This window comes from Geotrypetes seraphini, chromosome 1 (assembly GCF_902459505.1).
Source record: "Geotrypetes seraphini chromosome 1, aGeoSer1.1, whole genome shotgun sequence".
Lineage (NCBI taxonomy): Eukaryota > Metazoa > Chordata > Amphibia > Gymnophiona > Dermophiidae > Geotrypetes > Geotrypetes seraphini.
The window spans coordinates 372,097,687-372,114,287 of record NC_047084.1 but is presented as its reverse complement, the minus strand read 5'-3'; the positions used below and the strand labels follow the sequence as shown (position 1 = coordinate 372,114,287).

Genomic DNA, 16,601 nt, shown 5'->3' with positions numbered 1-16,601 from the left:
ATTTGGAGCATTGAGATTGGACAGACAATTTCTGCATCTCAATGGCCAAAATTCTGGTCCTGGAGATTAAGATTAACAAAGTCAGCATCTATGAGTCAAACATGGTTATTTTTATTACATAGAGTGTTATGGACCCCGACGCGCTTGCAAAAGATAGATAATACTAGATCTAATAGATGTTGGCATTGTAAAATAGAAGTAGGGACATTGGATCATTTAATTTTTTTTTGTCCCTGTATAAAAGCTTTTTGGAATTTAATTTGGCCCCAAATAAATATATTACTAGAAAATCACGTAGGACTCTCATATGATACCATATTATTCGGTACTGCAATGAGAACACAGAGTCCAATATCAGCAAATAATAATAAATTACTTTTAATATTGACAGGAGTTGCCATGCAGCAAATCACACAAAATTGGAAAGATTTTACCAAACTAAATTATACATTCTGGTGGAACTCGGTATGTCACATTTACAAAATGGAGAAAATTTTGGCTTTACAACAAGGAAATATTAAAAATTTTAAGAAAATATGGGATCCATTGACTAATTATTCTAGAGATCAGATATCTTAACACATTGATAATAGTAATATAGGGTTAGGGTGGGAAATATAGATATTAATATGAAAGAAAAATGGAAAAACAATTAATAGGGGAAGGGATGAATATCTATGATATGAATTTGTACATACATATATATTTTATTATACATTTTATAATATGTGATTCATGTATTGAAAGAATGAAAATTCTATAAATAAAAAGTTAAAAAAAAAAAAAAAAAAGAGGTCAAAGCAGATGATTCTATGCACTGTCACCTCACTAACAACCATACAAAAATAGACAAATATACCCCCTCCCTTTTTACTAAACCACGATAGCAGTTTTTAGCGCAGGGAGCTGCGCTGAATGCCCAGCGCTGCTTTTGACGCTCATAGGCTCCCTGCGCTAAAAAATGCTATTGTGGTTTAGTAAAAGGGGACCATAGTGTAAAATATAGACAGCAGATATAAATACAGACACATTTTGATCAGTAAATTTAAAATAAAATCATTTTTCCTACCTTATTGTCTGGTGATTTCATGAGTCTCTGGTTGCACTTTCTTCTTCTGACTGTGCATCCAATCTTTCTTCCTTCTCTTTCAGCCTGTATGCCTCCTGACCTTATTCCCCTCCCCCCCAACTTTTTCTTCTTCTCTTCCTGCCCTTTCTTTCTTTCTCTCTTCATGCCCCCTTTCTTTTTTTATGTTTCTCTTCCTGCCCTCTTACTTTCTTTCTCCTTGCCCTCCTCCAAGCCACTGCCAATGTCACTGCCATCGGGGAACAGGCTCCAAAGCCACTGGCCGCCGCCCCCCCCCCCCAAGCTCTCCCTACTTCGGGCCGACCAGCATTCTCCCCGATGTCAATTCTGCCGTCGGAGAAGAAGGCTGATCGGCCCAAGATCACAATCGATTGGGGGAAATGCTGTCGGGTCCTGCCTTCGCGGAAACTGAAAGTAAGCAGGACCCGGCAGCAAGAACAGCAAATGGAAAGCTTCACTGACCTGTCTCCCGCATTAGCCCGTAGCGAATTTATGCTTCGGGGATCTAACATGTGCGTGCCGGCTTCCCTTCTCATCCCTCCCTCCCCCCCCCAACATAACTTCCGGTTTCGGAGGGAAGAGAAGGGAAGCCGGCACACACACATTAAAGCCCCGGAGCATAAGTTCGCTACCGGCTAAAGTGAAATCATCAAGCCGGCTTTTTTTTTTTTTTTATGTTGAGCAGCAGCGGAGGCAGCAGAATTTAGCTGGGCGGTCATCTAAATTACCCGGGCGGACCGCCAAGCTGAAAGGCCCTAGGGAGAACACTGCACCTTGTACTTGTTTGGTGGTTTTTTTCCTTTGCTTCCAAGTTCAAAATACATTTATTTAAGCAATTTTAAAAAACTTTATATAAGATGATTTTTGGTTTTTCCCTGCTAAGATTCAAATTGTATATTTGTGTACTTTTATACTATATATTTAGCTTTTGCTTGATGCCCTGGAAGTATTAATATTAAATAACATCCAGATTAATGAGGAGTGTACAAGTATCACATATAGGCAGTTCTATTTGGTTCTGAGGAGAAATTTATCTGATTGTGTCTCTGAATTTCCCTTTTCTCTTTGTTGACTAGATGATCTTGGAAGTAGCAGCCTTCTCCCAGAGACAGCCAGCATCACCAATGAGTTCCCAGAGTATGGAACCCTAGAACATAATGGAGAAAATGACTTCCTGAGGACCTCACCCAACTTTATAGCTGAGCATTCTCAATGGAGTACAGATGAACAGAAGTGTGAGCAGTTGCAGATTGATGGGCCCCTTCTGTGTAATGATAGTATTTCAGACAAGCAAAGATTATGCTTGGGTTCACAAGCACATCTCAAGAAAGAAAGTTTACAGCTCATAGTCTCAGACTTCAAGGCTCTAAACAATTCAGAAGGTGTTGTAGCATCACCAATACGGACTGAGACGGTACCAGGAGAAGATACACTTTCTGTCTGCTCAGCACTGCAAGTGGAAAAAGAATCCAATATTACAAATACAGAAGGACAGGAAGCCAGAGAACTGGATCTCACAGGCCAAGAAAAACTATCACAAATACTTATTCCAGCTGAAACAACAGCATCAAAGAAATCATATTTGTACATAGAAAGGGATTTGGCTGCCATCTCAGAAGAAGAGACACAGTCAGAATCTTCCCAGTCACAGGTTATTGAGAGTGAAATTGAAGAGGATCTAAAAGTGTGTGAGAATAGCTGTTCTTTGCTATCCCTGTTTTTGCAGGATCAAGCTGCTCAGGTAGATGGCATTACTAGTGTAACTGGTGCTAAGGATGATGCATTGACACATGTTCAAAAATCGTATTTGGTGTACAAGGTAGATGACTTACAAACCCAAATGGCTGTGAACCGTTATGCAGAAATTCAATTGGTAGAGACTGTGCAGATGCAGTCAGTACAGAAGAAAGCAGAGGTATGCAGCACTTCTTCAGAGGTTGATGGCCTAGTGGGAAGGACTGCTTCAGCCATTGAGGTGGCTTCATCAGCAGGAAGTCCTAGCACCCCAGACATCGGTTCCCTGGAAATAGCAAAACAGACTGAAAATGTCCGGGGTGAAGCACAGAGTGATTCAACAGAGAAATCCACAATTAACTCAGAAACATTTTCTCTACTTTTACCAACTGGAGGTGGGAAAAATGAAGTCTTTGAGAAAGAAGACACCGAAAGTGATGCCAAGGAACAGCGTGCACTTGGTGAAGAGGAGGAAAGGTATTGTAAAATTTATTTCTGTACTGCAGCGCTTGAGGTTCTGTGCTTTTAATATAGTCATTTACAGATTTAATTTTTTGGTTTAACAGTTATTAAAAAGTGAAGGGAATTTTGAATGACTAAAAATCACCAGTTTGTTTCTATTTTAAGTGTTCCCTCCAACTCAACATTTTTTTGCACAGCTGGTTCTGAGACACAGGTTCAGCTAATATTAGGAGAAGGTGGAGTGGATTCCTCTCAGAAGTGGATTGAGATGGCTAACAAAAGTGAACTTGTAATAGTGGTGGTTCATGGGAATGATGGCAAAAGCTTTATATCTTTGATTCAGAATTCATATCAGCATAGAAACCAACTTTTGAAAATGATTAAGGATGCTGAACTCATGACTAAAAACAAATTTCTCCTCACCCAGCAAAAAAGGAAAAAAATATCTGGTAGTGAATGATCAGCTTGTATATAAATGTCGAGATCAGGGCAGGTAATGTGGACAAATCAAAAGCTAGGGTCTTGCTACTCTTCTCCCCCTCGCAGCTTGTCAGCATCATAAATTCTCTCTCTCTCTGTTTCCATTCAGGCCATCCATAATACTTTTCTCCAACCAGGTTGATGGCCGGCACCACAATCTGTTCCCTTGGGTTTTTTTTCATTTTCCTCTAATTTCTTCTTCCCCTTCACTCTTTGTCCTCTTTCCTTTACCCCTCTACACTTTTTTAAAAAAATTTTCTCATCCTGCATAGGCATAATTTGATGTTTTATATTTAGAGGCAGGGAGTTTAATAGTTCTTTGCCTGCTCCACTCCCTAAATCTTTTTAGACTGTACTGCTTCTCATTTTCTCTTGACCCAGCTTTATATTTCTCTCTGCTCCCCAGCAAGCTCCAGTGCCAGTTGCCGTTACATGCAAGTTTGGCTCACCCATTATTTTACTGCTTAACTACTTCTCACTCTTCTCTATAGATGAATTTCTCTTTCGTTCATTTATTTATTTATTCAATTTTCTATACCGTTCTCCCAGGGTTCAGAACGGTTTACATGCATTTATTCAGGTACTCAAGCAGTTTTTCCCTCTCTGTCCCGGTGGGCTCACAATTTATCTAATGTACCTGGGGCAATGGGGGGATTAAGTGACTTGCCCAGGGTCACAAGGTGCAACGTGGGTTTGAACCCACTACCTCAGGGTGCTGAGGCTGTAGCTTTAACCACCGCGCCACACTCTCCCTCATCTTCAGTTTGTGATCCTCCATAGACCAGAGGCTTAGATCGTTTCCCTGCTCTGCTGTCCCTGACTCTAGGCACATTCCTTTTTTCTAGGTCTGGTTTCCCATCCACTTTTGCACTGCAACACTTCCCCTGGCACTCACAGATTCCAGGCCAGTGACCACTCTGCTTGCAGAGTCCTCATCAGATTCTTTGCCACATGCTCATCTTGAGCTCTGGAATCCCAGCAAAGATCACAGTTTGAAACCTCAAAGATTACATGCTGAGTGGGAGAACATGTTTTAGCAACCCAGGGCATAGGAGCATGCACTTATACTAAGCCACTGTGTTCTGGGCTGCCTGCAGGATATTGCTCTAGTGGCAAAGAAATAAGCATCCAGTTCAAGGAGCCGAGTTGAGTTCTGGAAAGTGGTTGCAGAATTTTACTAAGAGCAAATAGGGAAGCAAAGATTCAGCAAATAAACAGGAAGACAGCTAGGGAGCCAAACCAGGAAACACACAAGAATTTGTGAGACAGCCCCAACACTGCCAGTGGTCTCCTGCCACTTCCTGCCACTGTTGTGCTACTTCTTTAGGTTCACATAACCTACTACCCCCCACTATTTTTACCTGTGTGAGATGTAATGGGAAAATAATATTTTTAATTTTTGTGAGGAATGGGAAGAGTGCTACTCTCCTATCTCTCTCTGTTCAATCTCTCAATATTAGAGTTGCTAAGAGAAAGTACATTTTAAAAGGGAGATTTCAGTTCATGGTATTCTATGCTTCAACAACTCTTTCCCTTTCTCTATCCTTCTCTAATGAAATACCTTTTATCCTTGGACAAGCAGGCAGCATATTCTCACAGGTGGGTGACATCATCCACGGAGCCCAGTATGGACAGTGCTAAAGTGTACTTTCACTTTAAGCTTTAGAAAGCTTTGAGATTGCCCACACTGTGTAAGTGCCTTCCCACCCTCCAGGGGAAAAACCCTCCAGGGATTCAAGGTCAAAATTAGACAAGTTCCTGCTGAACCAGAACGTACGCAGGTAAGGCTAGTCTCAGGGCACTGGTCTTTGACCTAAGGGCCGCCGCATGAGTGGACTGCTGGGAACTTTGGACCACTGGTCCGACCTAGCAGTTACAATTCTTATGTTCACCCAACGCCAGCTCACAAGGTCTTCAGTTTTTCATTTTCCACAGAAGAAGATGTATCTGGACTTTGTCCAGTCAAGTTTGCCTTCCTGCTTCATTTTCAATATTTTCATCATCTTAGTTAATTTTTCTTTTAAACCTTTATTTCCAAACAAAAATTTCTGTTTGTTCATCATTGGTGCCTGTAGGCAATTTTAAAGTCTTTGCCCCTACTAACTTACTAGCTTACTTTTTGCTCGACCCATGGTACTCTGTACTTTTTTCCTTTCTGGCTAGAACTGTTCCTGATCTTCCAGGGCTAAAACCTCCCCTCCCCCCCAAAAAAAAAAACCCAACAAAAAACTATCCCAACAAAACCTTACTCCAACAATCAACAAAATGGTTTTGTTCCTTCATATTTATTTTTTGAAAAGATGTTAGGTCTGGTGTTGGGTACCCTGTAGGTAGATTTATGGGTAATTAGCTTAACATAAACAAGTCACGTGTATCTTAGTTGCTAGGGAAACTATAAATACCTTTCCACGGATTCTGTTATTTTGCCAGTTTATACTAAGAATAGAGACCAGGGCTATATGAAATATTTTATTATAGAAATAGAAAAATATAATTCACAAGCCAGCAGTAAATAATAACCAATTGTTGTTCACAGTGTCTCTGTACATACATATATCTCATTACATAATATCACACAATACTTGCTAAACAAATGCGTAACTAATTCTTACACACTAGATAATTCCTTATAATAATAATTTCTGATTAGCAGCAGTCTATTACAGTTTATCACCCAGAGTAATTAACGACTCCTTTCCTGATTAATCAATCAGAGATCTACCTAGCCCAGCTGATAAGGAAAATATGATTCCTAGCTCACCATTCTGCAGGTCAAGCCCCAGGGACATAGAATCAGTCCTTTCTTGGCGTGGCACGATGTAGAATTTCTTCCGGTCAGGATTTCTTTCGTTATTTACTGAAGTGAGCTGTAAAAGTCTGTCAGCAATAGTTCCTTAAGTGATATGAACACCAGGTCTGGATAAAAGTCCTGTTCCTTCTCTCCCTGGAGGAGAGAGATAATCACGAGAGGTAACTTTTCAGGTCTTAATTATTATAGAAGATGCAGAGAATCCAATGTTAAGATGCAAGCTTCCTTACACCTCAACACAGAATAGAAATTAATTATGCACCTTCTCCTTTGTTCTCATCAGATGACCTCTCAGAACCAATCCAGAAACAAACTTGGATGAATAGCCTTTCTGTTTACGTCTCATACAGGCCATGGAAAGAGGCGCCTTCGTACATAAGAACAGCATAGAAGTAGATGACTCCCACAGCTTCACATGGCTGAACATGTAGGCATAGTCAGATGTCCTTGACTAGAGAAACACACAGTTCTGGTGAACATACCCAGAATGCATCTGACAGGCAGCAAAGATGATTTCTTCTTTTTCTCTTCTTGCATGGTTCATGCTGGAAAGATTTCTTGCAGACAATAGTTCATGCTTTGACGTCAGTGAGACTAACCTCCAGGTATGAGGAAGGAATCACCCCTACAACCCAGCAACTTGGACTTCTATGCGGTACCGATCCCTATTGGTACTGGTGGACATTGACATCATCGTCAATATCATCACAGTGTCCTAAGCATTACCAGCATTGAGTCACTTGATGCATGCCTCTCATCGACACCATCATTCATTGACACAGGCTGTCATTTTTGAAGTGTACTGCCTCTTGGGGTTACCAACGCTTCAATATCCTGCTGCACCTATGGTACTGCGTGCATGGCACACAGTACCAGTGTATTCATCTCATGGTATGCAGTCGGAACTGTAAAGTGTAGGGCTGGCCATGCGATTGCAACGAAGTTGGCCTTGATGCCCTCTCTCTACTCGATACTGGCCCAGCTTAAATAGTGTCAGAGGTATTACGGTACCATTCTATCCTCGCTCTTTGAACTCCATTGATGCTTGGTACCGATTCAGATTTTTACCTCTGTACCATTGCTATAGGGCTGGCCATGTGATTGCAACAGAGTTGGCCTCGAAGCCCTCTCTTTCTACTCAGTACCAGCCCAGCTTAAATAGCTTCAGAGGCCTTACAGTACCATCTTATCCTCGCTCTGTGCTTTTGAATTCCATTGATGCTCAGTACCGATTCTAATTTTTACCTTGGTACAGTTGCTATTTCTGTGACTCAACTACATCGAATGGCATCGGAGCCTCCACTGTCTCCCTCGGTACCAGCCTATCCTCAGCATAGTACATCACCAGTCATTGATATACCTACCGGTACCGACAGACCACTACTAGCAGACAACATTCATCTTTCCTGTACTGAAAATCCTTGATGTATATGGCTTTAATGATCTCCTTCTGTAAACATTGGGTCCACAAAGAAACTTCAGAAGCCTCAGACTTCAGTTCTTTAAAAAAACAAAAAAAAAACCTCAGTTTTTGTTTATTTTTTTTTTTTTACATGCTTCTAGAGAGAATAACTGAAGTGAGTTCTAGAATTTTCAGAAGACTACTCATAGCCTTCTCCAAACCAGACAGTTATGGCAAAATCAGCTTTTGATACATTTGTGTGTCATCCAGAGCATCGACTATGTCTTTTTGCTATGGGACGTCTTCCATGGCTGTGAGTCTCTGACATGGACATTCATGTTTAGGATTGTTTACCAAATGTTTCCTGACTTCTTAAAGAGCTCTTTTGGAACACGGTTGAGGATGCCACCCAAAGAGTTCTGGTTGTTCTCTGCTGTGCAAACTCACATTGAGAGCACTATTGCAAAGAATTAGACTGCTCTACTAGAGCTATACAGCCTTTTTAAGGTTGGATGTCACCTGCTTATCATACATGGACCTGCAAATCAGTGGGTTTCATCATGGGTGTAGAGCCTATTAAAGATGAAACACCTCTTTTATTCTTACTGCCAGAGCTGTTTCATAGAGGAATCCATCATGGGTGTAGAACCTGTTAAATATGGATCACTTCTTCTACCCATCATCAACAACTTTACTTACCACAATAGCAAACTAATGCATAAAGAGAAGAGCAGGGATTTACTCTGGGTGTAGAACCTATTAAGTTTGGATCGCCTCATTTACTTTTCATAATCTTGTGGGACATTCGCCTTCGACTTGTGCAGCAAAAATATTTTTAAGCAAAGGGATCCACTATGATTTGTTAAGTTTATGCCGCACGTTTGCATATAACAAAAAAGAAGCTTCCAATTGGTATAAAACATTTCAATCTCTAAAAAATTCTTCTTCATCTAACTTGATGAATAAGTGGCAAGAAGAATTGGGTGTTCTAATAGATATTGCTTCGTGGAGATATATGTGGACATCAATATACAAAATCACTAGCTCTGCTGCATTATATCAATCTTTTTTCTTTTTGCTGCATAGGATTTACTGGACCCCTAGTAAACTCTCTAAAATACAGAAGGATCATTCGAATGATTTATGCTGATCTGTAAATTGTCACAAGGCACATTGAAACACATGATATATAACTGTCCCTTATTACAGTGGCGTATCTAGCATATGTGACACCCGGGGCCCATCATTTTTTGACTCCCCCCCCCCCATCTGTACAAAAAACATGATTTTTTTAGTAACAAGCCACATGTCACACATGAGTACCTAGGAAAAGGCAACATCTCACATGCTGCAGTGAGCAGTACAACATCAATACACCCATTGTAAAACTAAACAAGCCAGACTAGTACAGATCAATCCTGCAGTCAATCCTAACAAAAAACCATGTCTTTCGAACACACAGAACACAGAAAACACCTTCGCCTAGTATGGAATATATAATCACAAACTAACCCCTCCCTCTTTTACAAAACTGTAGTGTGGATTTTAGTCACAGTGGTAACAGCTCTGATGCTCATAGAATTCTGAGCATCAGAGCTGCTACCACCATAGCTGGCGCTAAAAAACGCCCCACAGTTTTGTAAAAGGGGGGGGGGGGGGATAAAATAGAAATACATAGACAAAGGTTAAATTGAACCAGTAAGAAGCTGGACTCTGCATACAGTGCACCGCAGAAACAGTGACACATGTCTCCTAAAGCAATAAATAAATAGAATATTTTTTTCTACCTTTGTCTTCTGTGGTTTCTGCTTTCCTCATCTTCTTGTAACTCTCTTCCTTCCATCCACTGTCTACCGTCTCTCTTTCCCTATATGGCATCTTCTCTCCTTCTATGCCCCTTCCAGAAACTGTATGCCTCCCCCTTCCATCTCTCCTTTCACCCCCATTGGTCTGGCATCTCTCTCCTCTCCTCTCCTTCCCTCTCCCACACCTCTCCTCTGCAATCCCTTTCCCTTTTTCCCCCTCATTTTCCTTTTCAATTTATTTTCTGCATCTGTCTAGATTACGTTCTTACTACCTTCTCATTAATGTCCTTTTTTACTGTCTACCTAAAGCTTGCCACCTCTTTCCCTCACCCCTCCAGTGTTTCCCTAACTCAATCCTTTTCTCCCCATCATGTGCTTTTATTTATCCCCTCCTTCCATCATGTACCCTCTTTCTCTAACCCTTCCATCTAGTACCTTCTCTCTCTGTCCACTTCCATCCAGCGTCTGCTCCCCTCTTTCTCTCCTCCCATTTCCTTCCTGCATTTGCTCCTTTATCTCTCCCATCTGCACTTCCATCCAGCATAGGCTCCCCACTACCATCCAATGCCTGCCCTTTCTCTCACCATCCACCCCTCTTCAATCAGCATCTGCCTCCTTTCTTTCCCTCCAATATCCTTCCCCCTTATGTCTCTCTCCTTTCTCTGTACATCAATTCTATCAGCACCACCCTTCCATACCCCTTTCTTTCCCTCCACCACTCTTCCATTCCAGCAATCTTGCTTCTTTCTCTCCCTTCATTTAGCAAGGTCCCACAATGACTGAAGCTGCCGGCTGCCAGTCCATCCCACTACGACGTACTTGCTCTGGAGTGGACTCAGCAGCCGCATGCTGAGTCCACTGCTGACATGCTGACTCATCTACTGGCTCTGCTCCGGAAGAAGTAAGTTACATCGGAGGGGGTGGACCCGACAGACGTAGGGAGTTGTGGCAAAGTCCCGTAATGACTGAGTCTGCTGGGTCCACCCCTTCCGACGTGATATAGCTTCTTCCGGAGCAGAGCCGGAAGATGAGTCATCATGGACCTTCCTGCACCTCAGCGCAGCTGCCAACTCTGCTGCAGAAAAAGTAAATCAGAGGTAACGTGACCATTTATTTTTTTCATCAAAAGGGGACATCTATTAATTGACTGTGTATCTTTCTTTCATTTCTTTCTTTCTGCACTCAGACCCAACTATTGTCCCTTTCTATTCCCTCCTTCCTTCCTTCCCATGTCCTTAGTGCCCCCAGTGCCTCCTTCCCATGTCCTTAGTGCCCCCAGTGCCTCCTTCCTGTGTCCATAGTGCCCCCAGTGCCTCCTTCCTGTGTCCATGGTGCCCCTAGTGTCTCCTTCCCGTGTCCTTAGAGCCCCCAGTGCCTCCATCCTGTGTCCATAGTGACCCCAGTGCCCCATCCTGTGTCCATAGTGACCCCAGTGCCCCATCCTGTGTCCTTAGTGCCCCCAGTGCCTCTTTCCTGTGTCCATAGTCCCCCAGTGCCCCGTCTTGTGTCCTTAGTGCCCCCGGTGCCTCCTTCCTGTGTCCATAGTGCCCCCAGTGCCCCGTCCTGTGTCCTTAGTGCCCCCAGTGCCTCCTTCCCGTGTCCATAGTGCCCCCAGTGCCTCCTTCCCATGTCCATAGTGCCTCCTTCCTGTGACCATAGTGCCCCCAGTGCCCCTTCCTGTGTCCTTAGTGCCCCCAGTGCCTCCTTCCTGTGTCCATAGTGCCCCGTCCTGTGTCCTTAGTGCCCCCAATGCCTCCTTCCCGTGTCCATAGTGCCCCCAGTGCCCCGTCTTGTGTCCTTAGTGCCCCCACTGCCTCCTTCCCGTGTCCATAGTGCCCCCAGTGCCTCCTTCCCATGTCCATAGTGCCCCCCGTTGCCCCGTCCTGTGTCCTTAGTGCCCCCAGTGCCTCCTTCCTGTGTCCATAGTGCCCCCAGTACCCTGTCCTGTGTCCATAGTGCCCCCAGTACCCTGTCCTGTGTCCTTAGTGCCCCCAGTGCCTCCTTCCCGTGTCCATGGTGCCCCCAGTGCCTCCTTCCCGTGTCCATGGTGCTCCCAGTGCCTCCTTCCCGTGTCCATGGTGCCCCAGTGCCTCTTTCCCGTGTCCTTAGTGCCCCCGGTGCCTCCTTATGTTCCCCCCCCACTGCTTTCCAGATTTTCTCCACCCCCCCAAAGCCAACCTGCCTGTCTGCCTACCTATTTCCCTCTCTTTCTGCTGCGCTAAAGCCAGCCAGCTTGCCTGCCTACATCCTGCACTACCTACCACGGGGGAAAAAAAAAGCGCCTCTCCCCTTACTTTCTCTTGGTCTGCGCCTGCAATCTTACCTCCACCCGCCGACAAGAAGTCTTTCCGACGTCAATTCCGACATCAGAGAGGACGTTCCGGGCCAGCCAATCACTGCCTGGCTGGCTCAGAACATCCTCTCTGACGTCAGAATTGACTTCTTGTCGGCAGGGGAAGTAGGATTGTAGCTGCGGGGCTGGGGGAAAGGAAGGGCAGGAGGTCCTGGCTGGCTGTGCACCCCCCCCAAGCTGTGCACCCGGGGCGAACCGCCCCCCCCCCACCCCTTGGTACGCCACTGCCTTATTACAAGATTACTGGAAGAGCATATGGATACACATAACAAGCTCTACTAAATATTTCAGCTCCATTATCTTACTCATTATTACTTGTTAGTCTAACATCAATGCACACGACTATATCTCTGGAGAAAATACCTCTGATTCAACTATTACTATTAGTGGCAATGTGTATCATTTTTGCTAATTGGAAAGATTTTACTAATGTATCCCATATGGAATGGTGGAATACAGTCTGCTTTTATGCTAAATATGAAAGAATTGCAGCAGAACGAAAAGGTTCACTTACCAGATTTGAACAACTATGGGCTCCATTATTATCCTATACTAAATTGATATATGCCTCTGCGGGTTCCTGTGGGTCCGACTAGCTTGATATACTGTGTTACATCAATACATAGTCTCATGACATTATCTTACACAATTTTGCCAGTCTCTAAGGTACTTGGACAGGTTGATGTAACATATCAACAATATTTTCATCTTTTCATTCCATGTATATTACACATCTGGCCAGTTCTTCATTTGTTAACCTTTGTTGTAGGATGATTCCTACTTCAGTTCTATTAATGTGCAGTAATTGACTTGTGTATTATTTCTAGAAATTTCATTGCTAGCTTATGGGTCAATTGCTGTTGTTTATTATAAACATGTAAACTTCAATAAAGATGATTGAACTTAAAAAAGGGATCCACTATGGGTGTAGAGCAGGGCTGCCCAAGTCCGGTTCTCGAGATCTACTGGCAGGCCAGGTTTTCACAATGAACATGCATGAGAGAGATTTGCATACCCAGAAGGCAGTGCAGGCAAATCTCTCTCATGCATATTCATTGCAGATATCCAGAAAACCTGGCCTGCCAGTAGATATCGAGGACTGGACTTGGGCAGCCCTGGTTTAGAGCTTTTAAAGTTGATTGACTTTACTTCTGCTGTTCTACACTCTTCCAGATCATCTCTATGGCTAGGGACGACACCATGGCTCCTCCGAGCACCATGGAGAACAGTGCACATTTCCAGAAGGAAGGGAGATGAGGGGGGGGGGGGGGTGCATATTACTCAATATGAACGCCCCTGAGTCTAAAGTCTTATCTTCTGGATTCTTCAGAAATCCATCTCCTCATCTACCTGTGACCTTGACATTAATGTCCACGATTGCTTTGTGAAATTGCCATGGCTCCACATACATGCTACTTGTTTTTCCCTTGGCAAGTTCACCCACATTCTTCCCAGAATCAATCAGGTTCTTCATCTGCAGAATGTCTTCCACTATACCATCATAAGAACATAAGAATTGCCGCTGCTGGATCAGACAAGAGGTCCTTTGTGCCCAGCAGTCCGCTCCCGCGGCGGCCCTTAGGTCAAAGACCAGTGCCCTAACTGAGTCTAGCCTTACATTCGTACGTTCTGGTTCAGCAGGAACTTGTTTAACTTTGTCTTGAATCCCTGGAGGGTGTTTCCCCTATAACAGCCTCCGGAAGAGCGTTCCAGTTTCCCACCACTCTCTGGGTGAAGAAGGGACTTCCTTATGTTTTACGGAATTTATCTCCTTTTAACTTTAGAGAGTGCCCTCTCGTTCTCCCTACCTTGGAGAGGGTGAACAACCTTTCTTTATCTACCAAGTCTATTCCTTCATTATCTTGAATGTTTCAATCATGTCCCCTCTCAGTCTAATCTTTTCAAGGGAGAAGAAGCCCTGTTTCTCTAATCTCTCACTGTACGACAACTCCTCCAGCCCCTTAACCATTTTAGTCGCTCTTCTCTGGACCCTTTCGAGTAGTACCGTGTCCTTTCTCATGTAAGGCGACCAGTGCTGGACACAGTACTCCAGGTGAGTGCGCACCATGGCCCAGTACAGCGGCATAATAACCTTCTCTGATCTGTTTGTGATCCCCTTCTTAATCATTCCTAGCATTCTGTTTGCCCTTTTTGCTGCCGCTGCGCATTGCGCAGATGGCTTAATCGACTTGTTAACCAGTACTCCCAAGTCTCTTTCCTGGGGAGTCTATCCAAGTACCACCCCGGACATCCCTTCATTATCTTGAATGTTTCAATCATGAGCCTTCTCAGTCTAATCTTTTCAAGGGAGAAGAGGCCCTGTTTCTCTAATCTCTCACTGTACGACAACTCCAGCCCCTTAACCATTTTAGTTGCTCTATTTTGGACCCTTTCGAGTAGTACCGTGTCCGTCCTCATGTACAGTGACCAGTGCTAGATGTAGTATTCCAGGTGGGGGGCGTACCATGGCCTGGTACAGCAGCATGATAACCTTCTTCGATGTGTTCATGATACCCTTCTTAATCATTCCTAGCATCCTGTTCACCCTTTTCGCTCAGATTTGCCTGCCGCTATGAGGTCGGCTACTATTCAGAGCCTCTATATGTATTTGTTTCTTGATTTCTTCCCTTTCACTCTTGGTGAGGACGGTTGTATACCATATATTAGTCCTCTCTTCATTTTCTTCCCCTACTCTGCCATCTTGTATCAGACAATATATCTGATTTTGTTGCATGGCACTAATCATTTATGATTTTTTGGAGGCCAACTCTCCCTCCATCCCCTTTAGTTAAGCTAGAGAGTGCCATCCCCCCCAATGTGATCCTCTCTCTCTTCTCGGAACCCTTTTCTTAGCCTGTTTCTCCTATCAGCCTCCCTGCTATTTGAATCCCACATAGTTCCTCTCCCTGTCCTCATCTCTTTCTTCAACCCATTCTTCACCCACTTATCTTTGTATCACAGCCCATTCTCCCCCCTCCCCCACAGCTCTGTTCTACCTTTTACATCCCATATCTCTTTCCTCGGCCTCTCTTCCTTTTATAATCCATATCTTCCAACTCTCAGTGCCTGTGTCTGCTCTTTACTTTCCCAGTACTTCCAACAGCACTTCTCACCCTCTATGGTAGACCAAAGACAAGAAGCCTATCTGACATACACTGCTGCTCTTCTGTGTTCCCTTCTATTAGTCCATTGGTCAGATATTCCTTAGCCAGCCAATAAGCTGCAGGAGAGGCAGGACCCATATCTTAGGAGACAGCAACCATCTGTCCTGTTTTTCCCCTGAAGCTCATTGGTCAGACATTCCTTAGCCAGCCTAGGAGGAGGCGGGAGTAGTAGCTGAGGGGAGACAGCTTTCCATCCTGCTTTCCCTTGCAGCTCTTAGAGAATGACACGGGGACAAAGTTTGTCCCCCATCCCCGCCCTATCCCCACAGGCTCTGTCCCTGTCCCCCAGGGCATTTTCCTCATTTGCACAAGCCTCGAACACTAATGATTTTATATTTAAATCTTTTGATTAAACTATAAAAAGGGACAATATTCTGTACAACTGATTTTAGATTATTGCTGCTTACGTCCTATTCTTATGAACACTTCAGAAAACGGTTTGAAAACTTTTTCTTTTTTCAAATTTTTTGTCAAACTAGATTTTGTCACACTTTTATATACTGTAATCTTTTTTGTAAACCACATCGAACTTATGGTTATGCAGTCTAGAAATCTGATGTAACATAACATATAAATCACAAATAGCATTTTCCATTTTGATCTGGTTTTGGTTCAACCTTCCCAAAGATTCAGTTGCTTATGTTTTTACATTATCTGAGAAGGTAAATTGGATTGTCTTTCAGACATGGGTATAGAAGAGAACCGATACTGTGTAGTGCATAAACACAAAAATGTGTCTTATTAAATGTTGAAAATGCTCCTTGATGCCAGCAACAATGGATGAATCTGTTGCAGTAAGAGTACGGTCCTTGAGCAGCTGGGCACATGATAGAAGGATGTTGCAGAGGGTAGGATTCTGACCATCAGACAAGACTCTTGTTGCCACATCAAAGGCAGACAAAACTCAAATGATGTCATCTAACAGTAGTTCATTTAAATCCAAAAGCTGGGTGGGAATTTTTGGAAAAAGGACCTAAGGATGCAATACAGGGGCCCAGGGCCAAGGACATTGAGCAAGGACATTGTAAAAAAGGGATCAGGACTGAGTGGGAAATTTTGGGACAAGGACCTAAGGACACAATGCAAATGCCCAGGACCAAGGACATTGAACAAAGACACTGTAAAGGAGGGTTCAGGACTGAGTGGGAATTTTTTGAAGAAGGACCAAAGGACAATTTGCACAAATGAAATTGGCAAACAGGACTAACCGAGAACAACGGAATCCAAAAGGACAACCAAAAATGGGCGCCAAACTACGAGGAAAACCAGCAAGAGTGGCAAACAACCGGGACTTACATTGCCTAT

The 16,601-nt window shown here is 43.5% G+C and overlaps 1 protein-coding gene across 1 annotated transcript in view; it reads left to right on the top strand.

Annotated features, from left to right (window-relative positions):
- The window catches only part of PSD3 (pleckstrin and Sec7 domain containing 3), an 811,466-nt gene that overhangs the window by 220,147 nt on the left and 574,718 nt on the right, over window positions 1-16,601 (top strand). Inside the window, exon 3 of the mRNA XM_033915196.1 lies at window positions 2,164-3,298. Within this exon, the coding sequence (XP_033771087.1) occupies window positions 2,164-3,298 (1,135 nt within the window). The remainder of the gene's footprint in view (window positions 1-2,163; window positions 3,299-16,601) is intronic.